This window comes from Plecotus auritus, assembly GCF_963455305.1.
Source record: "Plecotus auritus genome assembly, chromosome: 1".
NCBI lineage: Eukaryota > Metazoa > Chordata > Mammalia > Chiroptera > Vespertilionidae > Plecotus > Plecotus auritus.
Genome location: NC_137770.1, coordinates 217,034,664 through 217,053,336, shown reverse-complemented (window position 1 = coordinate 217,053,336; position 18,673 = coordinate 217,034,664). Strand labels below are relative to the sequence as shown.

Genomic DNA, 18,673 nt, shown 5'->3' with positions numbered 1-18,673 from the left:
AACATTAGTTGAGCATAATCCAATGTCAAACTTATTAGCATATCTAAATTTCTAAGGTTTTATATGGAAAGTAATAATTAGTTGAGTTTTAAATACCTTTTCCCTCTTCTCTTAGCATAAATAAAACAGAGCTAACTCTATGTGCATATATCCATAGCCTCTACTATGGAATGTAATGGAGAAGAAATCACTGATCATGTTTATGATCACAATTGTAGGAAATAACTACAATTGTAATTGATTCTTATAGCTCTGAATTGCCATAAATTATACTAAATATGCTAACACTGTATATTTTAAATTAACACCTTTTAAGTACATTGAAATTTGCATATACACTGAGTGGCCAGATTATTATGATTCTGAATGCATAATAATCTGGCCACTCAGTGTAATTCCTATATAATAAAAGGCTAATATACAAATTGTCCCCTCGACCAGGAGTTTGACCAGCAGGCAGGCAGGCCGGCCGGCCAACCGCCCATGTCCCCTCCCCCTGGCCAGACTGGCCGGACTCCGCCCATGCACGGTTCATGCACTGGACCTCTAATATATATACACACACACTGAGTGGCCAGATTATTATGTGTTCAGAGATCATAATAATCTGGCCACTCAGTGTACATTCTTATTTTTAAATAACTATAGATTGCTTATTAAGCAAAAGACTACACTGGTACACAGGGACACTTAACAGATAATGTGTAAAAAGGTCCCCACTCAAGAGCTGAAGATGAAAGGAGAGAGACATAAATGAAATCTTAAATGTACAGTTTTCATTTAGCAGAAAACCTTGAGCAAGATTAACTGATGTAGACTTTGGGAGATGGAATTCATTTTCTTCAAGGTAGAAGGAATATAAGAAATCACTTAGTCTAAACACCTAATTTATATAGGAAAAAGAGTATATTACTTGCTTAAGCCATGCAGTTAAGTGGTGGCAAAGTCAGAACTAGAACCAAAGGATCTAACTCTAATCCAGGGTTAATTCCTTATTTTACACACATGATTTGACAGTTTCTTTGTAACAGTGCAGGACTGCCTAGGTTTGATTTTTAATTCTACTTATTTACTGATTTTAGGTAAGTTAGCTTCTCTGAGCCTCAATTTCCTCATTTGCAAAATGGGGAATGCTATAATTATAGCATCTACTAGACAGAGTTGTTAGGATAATGAATGTGAAATAAATAGTACAGTGCCTGGCAAATAGTTAACATGTATTAAGAGTGTGCCATTATTTTCTCAGCATTTAATTTTTAAAAAAACTTAACATTTTCTTTATAATGGTACAATAACTTTTACAGTGACTAGAACTCTATAACAATATAACTGATGTTGAAAAAGATTAGAATTCTGATGTCATATGCAAAGGCCATTGATGAATGTATCTTCCCCATATGAAGTTGTATTCTTATTAGAATAATTTGTAAGTCTTAATTTATCCTCACTTAATATGATGTGTTGTATATGTATACTTTTCTCTAAGAAAATACTATTATTTCATTGAATTTTACACTGGTAAAAAACATTACAGTTTATCCAGTCAGAATTTCATGTTTAGAAAGGCAAATATGAATGTATATAACCTTATTTTGGGGTTTGCATTCCTGACCAGACCATTTATCTGCAGAATACCAGTGAAGAACAGAAATGTCTTCCAAGAGGCAGATACAGCTAAAAGTGACTTGGACTGTCCAGATAGCCATCAAGCCTATCTACTGAATGTTATTACGCTTCAGTCATAAGCTGGTCATTCATTTTTATTGAAGTGAATTTTTTCATTACTAAGCCAGTATTTCATTGAACCTAACTTTTACAAAGATTGCTCTGATAGCAAAAATGAAAAATGTTACCCGTATTCTTTTTTCTAGGAATATCACATAAGGACATTTGAGCATGCACATAGTATTACCCGGTACAGAAATACAGCAAAACGAAGAATAGGAAACTTACTTGTGCATCTGTGTTGATCCTATAAATGTCTTTGGCGCCAAATGTCCTCTTGCAATTGTCTAACCACTAAAGAAAGAAGTAACAGTGAACTTTAATGTAGTATTTGTACAGTAGCATTGGTAATATAACAGCCTGTTGTATAAAACAACAAATTTAAAAGTTAACAGTCTCACTGTGTATATGCAACAATCCAAGCGGGATGACACCGTCAGTGTAACCAGATGCACACACTTCTGAGCGCTTATCAACAGAAATGCAAATAGGACCCTCTCTGGGGAGGCGGAGCTGCACTTCAGTGCAGAGAAGTCTTCACAGTCGCTGCCTGACCCTTGTCTAATGTAAGATGGGAAATGAGAGATGCGATTCCCCTTCGGCCAATTTAATAAGGACAACTTAGAATTAACCGGTCCTTTTGCTGATCAGAAGTGTAAATCTCAGAAGGCTGGTGGTGTCAGTTTTAATTACTCAAACAGAAACCAAAATCCATTTTAAATCTTATTTTTGTATCTTTTTTCTCCCTCTTTTTGACAGTAATGAATGATAAGTTATTTCCAAAGAATATTGGGTATAAGGAGCCAAATGTTGTCATTCCTAAAGTTGGCTATTTATTTAAGGTCAAATAAAAATAAAATCCCATGTGGTTTAATAGGAAAGATCACTAAAAGCCTTTAAGTTAGGCTCCTAGGTTTTGACAGTTTGATAGTATTAATATTCGTTTTTAAAATCTTAGTTCTTTTTTTTTTTATTTGGTGTATTTTATAATACAAATAAAAGTCAATAAGAAATCATAGGGACATTTTCCACTAAGATTTTGGGAAAAATTACCAGCTATGTTACGTCTGCCCTTTGAAAATATTTCAGTACTAGACATTTAAAATTCTCAATTGTAGCTTAACATTCTACATGCAAAGAATGACAATGAGACATCTCAGTTATTTCAAAACAATCTCTGACCTCCTGTCCCTTTTATCCCGGTCCCTCCGACTGCACTGGCCTCAGGCCCTTGGCTTGACATCTCGAAACGAAAACATGTTAAGCTTTCCTGGTGAGACACAGCTGCTGGCAGCCACTGTCAACGCGTCCAGGAGATTTCCGCATATCAGCAAAATTCAGTCGTGACTGTACATGACTCTTTATCCACACAAGATGTTAAAAGGCTTATACTCTTAAGCATCATCACTAATCCAGTCCAATTTGTCCAAGTAAACCAATACATTTGGAAAAATTTCAATCGATTATTTAATGGCTTATTTTTACTGAATATTTTAAACATGCCCAGTAAAGCAGGTTGTAACTAATTGATTTTAAAATTGATTTCAAAGAGGAAGGGAGAGGGACAGAGATAACCAATGATAAGAGAGAATCATTGATCAGCTGCCTCCTGCACGCCCCCTACTGGGGATCGAGCCCACAGCCTGGAATCGAATTCGGGATCCTTCAGTCCGTAGGCCGATGCTCTATCCACTGAGCCAAACCAGGCAGGGGTCCTCAAACTACGGCCCGCGGGCCACATGCAGCCCGCCGAGGACATTTCTCCGGCCCGCCGGGTGCTGCTGCCTGTCCTGCTTAGCAGCCGACTCGTCCTGGGCCCGCAGTGCGCATAGGAATTTGTTCATAGTTTTTTTTTTAAACTATAGTCTGGCCCTCCAACAGTCTGAGGGACAGTGAACTGGCCCCCCGTTTAAAAAGTTTGAAGACCCCTGAGCTAGGGCCTTCCTGAATATTTTTTATACTGTATGTCCAGTGATACGGCATTTGGGAGCGTTATTGAACACAATTACTTCTGGTTTTATTCTGTTAAGAGACAAACCCCAACCCTATAGTCCCATGGGCTGTATACCGTCCTGAAAAGTACAGGTCCACACCTTTCCAAGCAGAGTACACAGGACACAGCAGATCGTCTGTGTACAGAATACCCTCTAGTTCAGTGGTCGCCAACCTTTCGGACCTCACAGACCACCAGTGGTCCACAGACCACTGGTTGGTGACTGCTGCTCTAGTTCACATCTAATCAGTCTTCCTGTCACAATGTTTTCTTACTCAAGTGAAGGTTAAAACTTAACTTGAGAGGTTTGGCGTCTGGGCATGATGGAGGAGCTTGTGTAAGGCCAGTCCTCCACGGACATCTATAAAAGCCGCATACCATTACCAGGATTTGGGGAGTGCGAGGAAAGGACCGAATGGAGTCCTACATCGATCCCAGTGTTTACTCAAGAGTATGTGCTTCTGCATGTCCCTAGGCAGAGGTGGAAGAGAATGTGGCGGCCTACAGTGTCACTGCACGGGGAGGTGTGAGGATCGCGGAGAAGAAGGAACTGCAGAGGAGGGACCTTAAGAGTCAGCGTGTGGTTTCCCCTCAGGGACACTTGCTGTGCAGGCGGAAAGGCTTAGAAACCAAGCAGCAGCATCTGGGAGTCTAAAAAGGTGAGCGGAGATTTCTGGTCTTGTGGTTCTGGGAAGACAAACATTGTCCAGTCCTAATCGAGACGGCGGGGTCCTGATAAACACCTTAGGCTTCCACTCATGATCGTGGGGAAACTCAAGGAATAATAAAGGATGTACAACTGAAAAACTATGAGAGGAGAAAACTGAATGATAAAAAATATGTGGTTGATAGAAAAGACCAGAAAGGAGGAAAAAGGTAACAATGAGTAGGTGGGACAAGAAACGGAGATGGTAGCTCAGAAAAGAACCAAAGTTCATTCCACCCCCATACAAATATTTAATGGATTCAGGATAATTTCTTGAACATTCTTTCCCCAATGCATTGCAGTAGCACCTTTGCTGTGAGTTATATGACTATACTAGAGGCCCAGTGCATGAAAATGCATGCATTGGAGGGGGGGTGGTTCCCTCAGCCCGGCCTGCCCCCTCTCACAGTCCAGGAGCCCTCAGGGGCAGGAGGTGACCCGGCGATCAGGGAAAGGCGATGCCCCCATCACACCTCTGCTGCTGCCACTGCTGAGAGCTCAAGCCTCAGCCAGCCCTGGTTAACTGAGCCTCGGGCGGCTGGGCCGCTGACATCCAAGGCTTGCCTGCACCTCGGGCAGAACTTGGGCAGCTGGGGGGCTGAGAGGACTGGGGGACTCCAAAGCCGTGCACGCGGAGCAGCTGGACCCGCCTGGGGGTGGGCCCGGCCGTGCCACCCGCCTGCTGCCCCGGCGGGGGCTGAGGGGACTGGGCGCTGCCATCTTTGAGGGTGTGACAGACAATTAGCATATTCCCTCTTTATTAGATAGGATATGCGGGTCTGTTACTGGATTCTCTATTACATTCCACTGGTCTCTTTACTCTTATGCCAGTACTGCCCCTTTTGAGATTTCTAATAGGTCTCACTGGCTGGAAGATTTCTAATAGGTCTTACCAACTGCATTGTTAGACCTAGCTGCTGTTCTTCAGGACAAGGTTTGGAAGACTCTTTCTGTAAAGGGCAGATAATATCTTAGGCGTTGCAAACCATGCATTCTCTGTTGCAATACATAACATAGTGATGCATTTCAAAAATAGTCTTGGACAATATGTAAACAAACAGGATGGCTATTTCCTAAAATATCTTTACATAAAACAGGCAGTGGGCCAGATATGACCTGAGGACTCTAGCTTGTTGAGCTGTGTTCAGCAAGATTGTCCTAGTATTCGCTGTTTGCATTTCCATATAAATTGTAGTTAGCCTGTCAATTTTCATTAATGTACCCTCTGAGATTTAGAACAACATTGCATTAAACCTACATATCATTTTTGGGGAAAATGACACCTTTCCACTATCGAGTCTTCTGACTCATGAATACGGTGTAGTCTTCCATATATTTAGTCTCTAATTTTGCTCAGTGATATTTGGGGTTTTCTGTGTGGAGATCTAGAGCACCCGACTAGACTTACGTGTAGGTATTTGATGTCTTATTGTAAATGGTACATACTGGCTTAAAACAACCAGACAGATGCATGTGTTGGCTGGGAGTTCCTTCTGGTTTTGCCTCGGGCCACCCGGAGTGTACACTCATGTGATGGCTCGACTCGGGCTGGAAGTCCCAAGTTGGCCCCCCTTCTGTGCTGGCATGCTGCCTTCAGAGCTGGGATTCCTCCACCCTCCTCCACAGGACCTCATCCTCCAGTAGACTAGAGCTCAAATAGTTTTTCAGAATTCATCCCAATTTACACTCTGGCCAGCATGATGGCAAAAGCAGAAGCTGCAAAAGACCATGGACGTGTTAGTCTCCGAAGCTGCACAGCAACGTTTCTAACTGGTCAGAACAAGTCACAGGCCATTCCACTTGGAGGTGGGGGAACAGACTCCATCTCCTGATGGCAGGAACAGCAAAGGGGTGTGGACAGAGAGGCAAGCACCAGGGTCATCACTGTAACAATTTACTGCAGCTTCTAGGATAAGCTACATTCCTGCAGAAACAAAAGGCACTAACCATAATGGAAAAGCTGATAATGTGGAACTAATTAAAACCGAGAACTCTGTTTATTAAAAGATGCCATCAAGATGGTGAAAATGCTAGCCACAGAGAGGGGAAAAATGTGTAATACATTCATCCAATAAAAGGCGTGGGTTTAAAACTACAAATCAATCAGAAAACCACAAGTAACCCATTTTCTGAAATGGACAAGGTACTTGAAAAGACACAATTCATAGTATCTAAATGAAGATTACCTATATGAAATGTTACTCAAACATTCATCAGGGGAAATGCAAAATAATATCCAATATGCTACCACACACCTACCATAATGAACAATTTTTTTTAAGTTGCCAATACCAAGTGGTGACAAAGATAAGAAGCAACACACTGCTGAAGGGGTTGTAAACTGATGCCATCTCTTTTAGAAAAGTGCTTGGCAGAATCTCCTAAAGTAGAACATACGTATGTACCATGCAGCAATTCCTCTCCTGGATACTCAATTGATAAGAGAACCTATATACCCAAAAGACATGTATGAGAATGTACATGTAAGATGACCAGATGTTGAAAATTCTTCCAATCTGCCACCCTTCTTTCAGTCCAAATATAAGATCCCTTTCCCTTATAAGGGGGGAAAGCCCTAATACAAGTATTTTCTCATACCATCTTCTCTCCCTAAAATAATCCCCCAATCTAAAATTTCCATCTGTCAAGGCCTAAGGCCCTGTCTCTAGTCCATGAAGTTTCCTATCAGTCCAAGTGGCCTTTCAATTTTGGGAGGTCTCTTTCATTGCTAGTACTTTTATTTATAGTTATACCATAATTGACATTTTACTTTTGTTACCAATTATTCATATTCTGTATTTGTGCCTTATATTCTTATCTGGAATAAGAGCTAGGTTTTATACATTTTTTTAAAAATATATTTTATTAATTTTTTACAGAGAGGAATAGAGAGTTAGAAACATCGATCAACCGCCTCCTGCACACCCCCCACTAGGGATCAAGCGTGCAACCCAGGCATGTGCTCTTAACTGGAATAGAACCTGGGACCCTTCAGCCCACAGGCCAATGCTCTATCTACTGAGCCAAACCAGCCAGGGCTATACATTTTTCATAGGCCTTTACCTGTGATGGAGACTTAAAGACCCATTTACTCTATAAAAAAAAAAAATGTCTACTGTATACAGTTTGTGTGAAAAGGAAAAGCATTTCTTTTTTCTTTTCGGTTTTCTCTGCCCCTGCTAATTGAAAGCGCTTACTCTCAGGGAAGAGAACTACTGTGCTTTGCAGTGCCAGACTGGAGTTGAAGAAATACCTCTTCACAGGTGATACCTATAATCTACCACACGCTCATCTCTGCCTTTGCCCACCCAAGCACACACATCACAGGGAAAGGATCACAGCATGGTCACAGGTGGCAGATTCTTTAGGGCAGTGGTCGGCAAACTCATTAGTCAACAGAGCCAAATATCAATAGTACAACGATTGAAATTTCTTTTGAGAGCCAAATTTTTTAAACTTAAACTTCTTCTAATGCCACTTCTTCAAAACAGACTCGCCCAGGCGGTGGTATTTTGTGGAAGAGCCACACTCAAGAAGCAAAAGAGCCGCATGTGGCTCACGAGCTGCAGTTTGCCGACCACTGCTTAGGGCAGGGGTGGGCAAACTTTTTGACTCGAGGGCCACAATGGGTTCTTAAACTGGACCGGAGGGCCAGAACAAAAGCATGGATGAAGTGTTTGTGTGAACTAATATAAATTCAAAGTAAAGGAGCGGAGGGGAGAGCAAGAGAACCGGATAGAACAGCCGGATCCGGCCCGCGGGCCGTAGTTTGCCCATGGCTGGCTTAGGGTAATGGGAGCCAAATATAAGGTGATGAAAGACATTTGTCTTTGGGTGGTGGGCTCACAGTGCAAATACAGGTCATGTATCATGGAAACGTACCTTGAAACCTATATAATCTTACTAACAAGCATTTTAATTAATTTAGAAAATAAATACAAGAAATTGGAGGGTGGAAAAAAGCAAAGTATTCTTTTCACAGTAAGAAGAGACTGACCTGCTCGGCTGCTTCTCTCTTGGCATTGTACGTATCCAGGTGTTCTTGCAACTCCAAGACACTGAACTTGAGTGTCTCTAGCAAATCACACGACACCAGCTGTCAAATCAAAAACATTGATCCAGGTTACTATTTCTAGTCATGGTCATGAGACTGGCAACTTATGGGTCATGGAATTTCTGTTAGCTGGTCTGTGGCCCAACGTGATGCCCGTGTCCCTTCCTGCACTCTGCCCCATCCTCAGGGCTGACCTTTCACCAGAACTGAGGAAGCATCAGTGGGATTTCCAGGATGTCAGCAGGACTAGCAGGCCTTCGAATGCTGTGAAACGCTGGCTCGGGCATGTCAGACTAGTATTTGCCTTGAAAGCAGCACCTCTGGAGCTTCTTAAACCTTAGTGTCCTTAAATATCTTAATGTAAAATGTCCAAATATGCTTGGAAACAGGGTGGGAAGACTCAGTTCTTAATGGGGGAGGTCTAACCATCCCCTCCCCACTTTTATTTAGTTATCATGAAAAAAGCAGACATCTCTACAGCATGACTTGTTAGCTTCCTCATCTAGGACTCCGGAGGGTGCAGGCAGGGAGGGGTCAGAATCAGAAACAGCCACAAGTCACTGCATCTAATCCTATATAAATTAAAATGTAATATGCAAATTGACCATCACACCCTCACACAAGATGGCCGGCAGGGGAGGGCAGTTGGGGGTGACCGGCCTGCAAGGGAGGGAGGGGAGTTGGGGGGTGACCAGGCCTGCAGGGGAGGGAGGGCAGTTTGGGGGGACCAGGCCTGCTGGGGAGCAGTTAGGCATCAATCAGGGTGGCAGGGGAGTGGTTAGGGGCAATCAGGCAGGCGAGCAATTGGGAGCCAGCAGTCCCGGACTGTGAGAGGGATGTCCGACTGCCACAGGGATTGGGCCTAAACCGACAGTCAGACATCCCCTGAGGGGTCCCTGATTGGAGAGGGTGAAGGCTGGGCTGAGGGACACTCCCCCCCACAGTGCACAAATTTTGTGCACCAGGCCTCTAGTATACTAGAATTGTATTTTGCTATATATTTATAAGCAAGTTGGAAAAATTCTAAATTAGCCTATTTATTGAAGGATACCATTCAAATTTAGTCTTTATCATGAGCCCTCACGTAAAAACTTACTGTTTCAGCATCCACAAAGACTGTTGGGCATTCCGAACACATCATCATCACTTCCAATGAACTTTTAAATTTGGTACCAATGCGTTGCAGACCCTCGCCAAGAAAGCTGACTGCCTCGTTCGTTATGTCTCCAAACTTCCTTTGAATTGTCTATAGAGAAAAGCATATGAAAAAGTTTAGAAGGCCTCTTTTCATCTTTAAGTAAAAAAGCATAATTTATTAATTAGGGCAATGTTTTCTTTTGAAATTATTGTAGCAACATACTGAATTCTAATAACTGAGGTGTAAATCCATGTTTTAGGCACTACTTTAGGAAACAGCTTCTAAAAATGATGAAATATTAATGAAATAGTATTACTGAAAAAAGAAAATAGTGACACATGCCAGGCATTCCCCCATTCCTGAGATTTTTTTTTATAGGAAGAGACATTAGGAGTACATGCTACACACCCTTGGAAATAAAGTCCTCACATGTCTGAGGTATCGTGCTTCTAAAGTTTAGTTCTACCTGAAATAAATTTTTGGTAAATGTAGTTTACTATCCTTGGCTATGGGCTGCCATCTGACATTAATGATCAAAGTCAGAAAAATACATTAAGAGTAACATCTCAAAACTCAAGAATAGTTATCCACATAAAACAATCAGATAACGTCTGAGCCATAATGAGCATTCAGTGAACTATACTGTATTACTCGTAGTCTAATAATTATATAAATGGTGTGTAGCTACATGTGTCTGTGTAGCACTCTTAGGTGTCATTATGAATATATTTTTTTAAAAGACCTAAGCCACAATCTCAGGCATCAGGAAACTCAGAATGACAAAGGAAAGAAAAGAACATAAGCAGAAAATCAAGTAGCAATTGTTGGAAGCTACCCATGGTCTTCACTCTCAGAGAAGTGTAAACAAGGAGCCCGAACGCTGGTGAACCTTGAGCCCTGCAAGGGCCAGAGCTATGCATCGATTGCTTAGTCGAGACAATGGTAGCTCAAGCAATTTCTTGACCAAATAGTCTCCGAGTAAATCTTTACTAATATTTACTGACCTTTAAGATAGTCTGCCTGTTACTGGAATTGCCTGCCTAAGGGCTTTATGTGTATCCAAAATTGAATAAAAGGTTGGCAGGGCCTGGGCACCAGTGAAGTCCTTCCCCTTGCGTTGGACTCTCCGCACTGGCCCCCCAATTTCCAAATTATTATTTGTCTTGTCTCGTCATTTGCGGTTGGCCCTTCTCCAGATCCTGAACCCTGAACCACGTGGGACGTGGCTCACACAAGCAATGCAAAAGTTCAGAATTAAGTCCATAGTCCCATTAGCACTAGGGAACTTCCAGGAGGGAGAGACTGAGGTTGGAATGGTTGGGAAAGCTTCAGTGAGTAAAGGTATTTGGCAGGCTCTTCCAAGATAAGCAAAACTGGCTCAGGGAGGGAGGAAGCGTGCTAGGTAGTTCAGGACAGCGACTTCAATGGTGGCATTGCTCTGAGCCTTAGTTTCCCTAGCTACAGAACGCTGAAAATATTTACATTCCATAGGTCTGTCTTAAGAATGAAATACTTGGTGTAGAGAAGTTAGCAAGGTGCCTAGCATGTAGTGAGTACTCAATAAATGTTGGCTCATTATTATATTATTATTATTTTTAGGATTAGAAGCAACATTAGTTAAATTTTTTAAGGTCCCCACACAGTAATGAAAGTACTAATTATTTTAGCATTTAAACTGTTTTAAGATACTGACTGTAAGCTCCTTGAAGGCAGGGACCATGCTTTTATATTTCTTTGGTATCCCTGATGGTGCCTGGTACACGACAGGAAATTTATCAGTTGTTTTGAAGTTTTATTCTAACTGCCGCAAGGGAGCTACCTAGAGTAGTCACTGTATACAGTACCAGCAGCAGTACAATGTCACAGTGTGAATTTAGTAGTATCACTATCTTAGGGGGAAAAAAATTTAAAATCAGTGGGAGTATTAAAATTTGAGATACTGATTTTAGACCAAAAAACGGTAACTTTATCAGGGAACAATGATGTGATTCAGAAAGCTTAAACCTCCCTGACCTGAAACAGCCTGGAGAACACATGGAAAGTAAACACGGCGCAGGACCCATCGGAGTCAGACAGCATCTGGTTGACGTGGCAGCGCCAGGCTTCCTCTTCGTCCTCGCAGGCCACGGGCTGGAAGGCGGCGATTATGGCAGAAAGGAATGGCGACGGCAGAGGTGATGCCTGCACTTCTGGAAAACCATCTTGCTCTTCCTCATCTTGACTGTTAACACAGATCACAGAAATCATAATGCTCTCTTAGAAGAACAGACTCAGTTACTTAGAATACTTTTAGTCATCCAATATACATTATTCTTATGAATGCACAACAAATAAAACTTTGTAAGAACACACGAATAAGCACAAGTAAGCAGATTTCTGGTTAGCACCTTCTACTTAGCCTCTTTGGAATTAGAAATCTAATTTCACTCGACTACCTTAAAACAACCCAAGTCCTATGATATGCCAACGCTATGGACTAATTTCAGTAGTGGCTATGAATAATTCAGATTAGAAAGCTTTCATGTTACATAAACAAACTCATAGATACAGACAACAGAACGATGGTTACCAGAGGGGAAGAGGGTGAAGAAAGAAGAATTGGGTAAAGGGGTCAAATATACGGTAATGGAAAAAAAAGTAGACTTTTGGTGTGAACATGCAGTAGTATATAAGATGTCAAATTATAGTATTGTGCACCTGAAATGTATATAATGTTATTAACTGACGTTACCTCAATAAATTAAAAAATTTTCCATTTTAAATGGTCAATTTTGGAGGCCCAAATTGATGATGATATTAAAGAAGTTTTGGCCATGTACTTTGTGTCAAGGGCTGTGTTAAGTACTTTATATGGATTGTTTCATTCATTCTTCACAGCAACTCTTTGAGGGTTAGACACTATTATCTCAATTTTCTCGATGAGGAAAAAAGTTTGCTTGTTTATTTTTTTTAATCCTCACCCAAAGGCATGCTTAGGTAGGTAGGTAGGTAGAGAGAGAGAGAGAGAGAGAGAGAGAGAGAGAGAGAGAGAGAGAGAAACATCTATGTGAGAGAGAAACATTAACTGGTTGCTTCCGTATGTACCCCAACTGGGAAACGAACTGGCAACCTTTTGGTGCACAGGACGACACTCAACCAACTTGATTCACGCCAGCTGGGCAAAAACAGTTTAGGGAGGTTAAATAATATGCTTAGGCTGTTGGGTACGAAATGACGGAACCAGAATCTGACTCCAGGACTATGGGTCCAAACCCGATAATGAAAGCCCTGACGTGCAGTGCTAGCTCAGTTACTTCACATACTGTGTGCTCAGCAGTACGGCAGGGACAGATTTTACACAAAAGAAACATACGACCTAGGCATTTTCTATAAGGAATTTATAATCTCAAGAGTCAGATAACAAAAATGGAACGATGAAAAAAAAAAAGAAAGATGTATTTCGACTGGACAATCTATGAAGTGTGCAACTCTGGGTCTTGAGGATGCAGAGCTTGAGCCAGACACTCCATAAAGCAACGGGTTCCTCAAGGCCTTACAGTTGCCTGTTCCACCTTACAAGGCAGAAATTATGAAGAGAAGGATCTGAGGAAAGGTTGGGGGGAAAGATGAAAACAAAGCAGATATTTGAAGTGAACAGTTAAATTATACCTCAAAATCTTAATTTTTAAAGTGTCACTGGGGTGACTGATTTGAACAAAATGTATCCTGTAAGCTTGAGTGGATGTGCCTCTGTAATTAGTAGGGATGCGCTATTCCATTTCAGTATCAGTCAACCATTTGACTTTAGCCTTTTAGAAAGATGAACAGCTGGCTATCTACCCCCACAGTGCTTCTGGCATCCCTGAACTTGAGTATGATCGGTGAGTGAGTGAATGCATAGGCTACTGTCATATCCAAATAAAAAACATCAACAAGGTGCTGTTAAGGTCTGAATGTCCACGTCCATATGTAGGTCAGACTCCAGAAATACTAAGAGTGAAAATTATCCTCACCTGTTATACATATTTAAACTCTATTATCAATTGAGGTACAACTGAATAATTTTTATTGCAAGAGTAAAACTGACATTTGATGATTACTAAATATTTCTGTGTAAGAATAATTATCAAGGAGTGTCAGATTGTAGACTAGAGAAACATTTAGAAGGAACAGTCTGAGAGTACTAAAAAATCATCACTTCTGCTCTTTATATGTCAAACATGAAAAATCTGACCACTGATAATGAAAGTGGAAAATCATTTTTAGGCATATTTCAGATTTATTCTGGGATCACAGAAGTTCACTCCATGATTTTGATATGTGGATCTGGCCATGGCCCAATACTGATTTTAACATTTGGCTATTAGGCATTCCGCCAAAATAGGTATTTGCTGCTTCTAAAAATGTATAATTACACCCACTATGCCTTGAGAAATGCTCATTTGTTTTTAAGTGAATGTTAATAAAAGAAAATAAACCCACCACAGTAAATCATTAAAAACGAAGATAGTATGACTAAAACATACACAGAAATGAAAGTAAACTGGAATAGAGGGTCATATTTGGGAGGGGGTGGGAGCAAAGATACCATCTCATGAAAGTGTTTGTGATGCCTTTTTCTCACCTAGACAGTCCAGAAAAATCAGCTTCTTCCTCCTCACATCTTTCATCTAGTTCTTTCAAAGCTAAGGTGACATCATCCTCACAGATGGACTCTGGGTAGCTCTCAGGGGCCAGAGGCTCTGGCATGTCAGTTTCCTCTAAATCAAGAATTCTTTGACACACGAGAGAATCCTGCTGTTCTTGAATTACGTATGCCCCTGCATCTCCAAAGGCTGTAATAACCTGTTCCTCCTTTAATACTGAACTTGTGTCCTGTGAAAACAGTATTGTTATGGACTTTAATAACGTTAAAAAAGACAATTTATCAACATAAAATAACGACTATTGCCATCAATATACAACTATTTTATTAAGTTGTCTTCATACAGTTTAATTTTTGAAGTTTTTAGATTCTGATTATATAAAGTTGTTTTTTTAGAAATAGTCCCAGGTTTAAAAAAAATTGAAATTAATATGTTATCACCTATTGTCACATAGAAACATCAAGGAGTTCTCTTAAGAGGATTTAGGTGTTTAGTTAGAAATATGTTCTTTGGAAAAATATCTTCTCTCATACATATTCTAATTCTACATAAGAAGTTTCTATTACTATAAATTCTCTCTCACATAAAATATCATTCCTTTCATTATACCAGAACATTATATCCAGTAAATTCCAGATATAAGGAAGGGGGATAATTCAAAATAGTTAACCCACCAGCCCTGTGGGGTTGCGCATGAATCAGGAACAGGTTCTGTCTAATCAGGAGAATTAAACTGAAACAATGATGGTTCACGGTCTTCCTGGCATAAATGAGCTGAATACTTGTGATGTAACAATTGCTTTCAGGTATTAAGACCACACAACCTCATTACATCACTGAGTTACAGTTCAGAAACCACTGGGAAATTTTAGACTTTTATTTTTGAAAAGTAAATGAATTACAAGCTCATTTATCAAACAGGATGACTGCATTCTTCAAACCCCAAGCAAATGATAATACAAATTTGCATGGATATTAATCAGTTTGAAAATGAGCACTATTGGTCCCTTACAGTTTTAAGAATAAAGACCAGCTTCTTTTATTGCTTAGACCAGTGGTCGGCGAACTGCGGCTCTTTGGTCCCTTGAGTTTTTAGCAAAGGCCAGCTTAGGAGTACCCTAATTAAGTTAATAACAATGTACCTACCTATATAGTTTAAGTTTAAAAAATTTGGCTCTCAAAAGAAATTTCAATCATTGTACTATTTGGCTCTGTTGACTAATGAGTTTGCCGACCACTGGCTTAGACCCAAGTTACTATTTAGTTTTACATTAGTTTCTTAACTCGTTTTCATGGATAAAAATAGATTATTCTTCCAAAATATGAAAAGTGAAAGTCAGAACCCTTGACTTTTGACCAGCCTGAGCCTTGGCTTATTCATCTGTAAAATTTATATAACAAAAGAAGGATTCTGATCAGGTTCTGGGCTGGGTGCTCTGAGATAAATGAATATGGTAAGTGTAAGGTAAATATCATAAGCAATAGACAAGGGACTACTGGTACTCAAAGAAGAGCAAGATCCCATCTGGTTGAAGCAATTGAGACCCATCTCTTTGGAGGAAACATGTGATGGACTGTGACAAGATGGGGTTGAGCTGTGGAATGAATATCTGTCCTCCCAAAATTTACATTTGAAACCCTACACCCCCATGGATGGTATCAGGAGGTGGAGCCTTTGGGAGGTGATTAGGTCATGAGACTGGAGCCCTCCTGAATGGGATCAGGGCCCTTATTAGAGGCCAGAGAGCTTAGCCAGCTCTTTTTCCCTCCATGTGAAGACACAGCAAGAAAACAGTCATCTGCTGTGAGGAAGAGGGCCCTCACCAGACCATGAATTGGCCGGCACCTTGATCTTGGATTTCTTGGCCTCTGGAACTGTGAGAAATAGATTTCCGTTGTTGATAAGCTACCCAGTTTATGGTATTTTGTTACAACAGCCCAAGCTAAGATTGGTAGTATTTCAGGGAAAAGGAATTAGAAGTTGTCAAAGGCACAGAAATATGGCAAGAAAATACAAGGTGTGCATGAAGGGATTGAGTCTTCACAGAATAATACTTAAAAAATAATACAGTACAAGTATTCCTTAGTCATCCCAATAACTTATATGCAACACACTCAAAGGTTTCCATCTAAAATTTTCTTTTTTGATGATTTGGCCATTAAGTAATAAGCATCAGTTATTTGGAAAGACAGTTCATGTGATAGACATTTCTACACCTAGAATTTTTATTGGTGTTAATTTTTCCTTCTACATCAATTTAAACATATCAGGTCGAAACAATCCACCAAACTTCTTAGTTTAATGCCCTAATTTTTCATTAGTTTATACCTATGTCTGGTTGTCATTTGTTATTGGAAAATAAATTTTATAATTGTACATATATTACATAATATACACTGAAATTTTCTATAGCACCTAGATTTCATGAAGACACTGCTTTTGGGCTAATGGAATGGATTCCATGGCTATATGTAAATTATGAGAATCAAATTTTCTTATTAGACAAACACAAACATACTGTGTTACATTCAAAGATTCAATACCTATAAGGAATAATTTCTGTCATCCGTGAATTGGTCTCCAAACTATTATAAACACTGGAAGAAATCCTCTGTGAGGGTTTCTCTAATAAACACAAGTTCAGAACCGAGTCCCCTCCAGCCCAGAAGTTCCAGGCATGACATGAAACACCGTTGCCTGTTGTTTTATCTTCCTGATATTAACATAATCTAAGAGAAAAAATTCAAAAACACTCCTAGGGATGGATTTTTTCCCCTTTATTCGTAAAATAGCTCACCTATTAAAATTAATTCTATTCCTTATTTTAAGAAGATGCTTTAAGCAATAGAGCTATGGTTTTATTTCCGTATCTTGGGGCTTTCATACTTTCTTAAAAAGGGGGCAATTTGGGGTCATTTGACATTTTTAGGCACAGCAGGGAAAACCAAATTAGGCCAACACACCCAACAGATACAAGCTTGTATTATTCTCTTGTGAACAGCATTCTTTTGGGTGACAGTTTTAATGTCAATAGAACTGTTTTTAAATACTATGGTTTAAAAATATCTCCTTCGTTCTTATCCACCAGTTCACATAGTTTATACTAGTAATGAAACCCACTACTGTGGAAAAAAAATCTAGAAAATGAAGTGTTTTTCCTTTAGGAAAGAAAATAAAGTATCATCAGGAACTTTATAGCGCCTAGGAGGTAAGCGCATTAAATATTATTGGATGAATGAATGCCCATCCGAAATAAAACAATTTCCAATATACTATATGGAAATATATGAATTATTTCTAGGAGGTAGTTTAGCTTTTTAATAACCAAAAATTAAGAGTGTCCTATTTGTTAAACAATATTAAAACAAATAATCATTAACCACACTGCTTTTCTTAAGAAAATATTTCTAGCATCAGTCTGCTGTTTCCATGGTTTCTAATGAGAATGTCTGTTGACCTTTTAACATTATGATCCAAGCTAGACATATTAACTGGTAGTTAATGCTCACTTAATAAGCCTCCCAACAGCTGAAAGAAATATCATCTACTTAAGGTGCACCTCTAAATTTGTCAGTTCTCGGTTGTAAACATTTCTCCCTTCCAGGCACCTGGTCTTAGTTCGGGCCCTCTTTATCTCTTGCTAACATTATCTCCTTGTCTCAGCCTCCTCCGGTCCACACTGCATGCCTCTTTCCATGCAGACTCCGCTGAAACACCAGGCAGACCCTAACCTTTCCCGGATGATAGGTGCCTGGAATGCAACAAGCTGCCTGTGGCAGGTACAAGAACCTACTTCCCTTTTTCCATAAGAAAAGCTGAGATTTAAATAAACATCATCAGATCATGTCCTGCTTAAAATCCTCCCGTGGTCACCTGCTGTGTGGTCTCTAATGGCGACCAGGGAGCCCAGCCCGACTCCCTCTCCCTCACTCCCCGTATCCCAGGCTGCTCCCTGCACCCGAACACCCCCCTCCCATCGTCAAGGGGTGGCTCCTCCTTGTCCCTTAGGCTTCACCTCAAACGCACCCCACCTCAACCTCTCTCTCACCAAGACCACATTGCCGTTAGATTTTCTTAGTATGAGTAAGACGCTCACTTTCTAATACGGTATTTATATTTTATTTGTTTTCCTGTTTATTCTGTCTCCCCTACTGGAGCTGAGCTCCCAAACCCAGCAGCCTCTGTCTCTTCCACACAGTGCTGTGAGCCGGGATAGTGCCCAGCACATGGCAGGGGCTCAACACCTGGGCATCTGCTTCAGTGCTTGTCACCGGCAAATCGTGGAAGAATGGAAACCCATGACTTCCTAGCCTCTCAAGATAAAGTCTCAGTCTTTAGCACAGCACGCAGGACTCTTCATGTCTGAGACCCTAACCGTCTCTCCTCCACTGTGTTCTCCAGAAATACTGTGTTTGCAGGTGTCACCAGAAC

The 18,673-nt window shown here is 40.5% G+C and overlaps 1 protein-coding gene across 5 annotated transcripts in view; it reads right to left on the bottom strand.

Annotated features, from left to right (window-relative positions):
- FRYL (FRY like transcription coactivator) overlaps nt 1-18,673 on the bottom strand; it is a 262,703-nt gene that overhangs the window by 7,093 nt on the left and 236,937 nt on the right. For all 5 annotated transcript variants that reach the window (XM_080646343.1, XM_080646344.1, XM_080646340.1 and 2 more), the window contains 5 exons: nt 14,220-14,470; nt 11,630-11,837; nt 9,575-9,724; nt 8,422-8,520; nt 1,954-2,019 (listed from right to left, as the gene is read on the bottom strand). In XM_080646343.1, the coding sequence (XP_080502469.1) occupies nt 1,954-2,019; nt 8,422-8,520; nt 9,575-9,724; nt 11,630-11,837; nt 14,220-14,470 (774 nt within the window). The remainder of the gene's footprint in view (nt 1-1,953; nt 2,020-8,421; nt 8,521-9,574; nt 9,725-11,629; nt 11,838-14,219; nt 14,471-18,673) is intronic.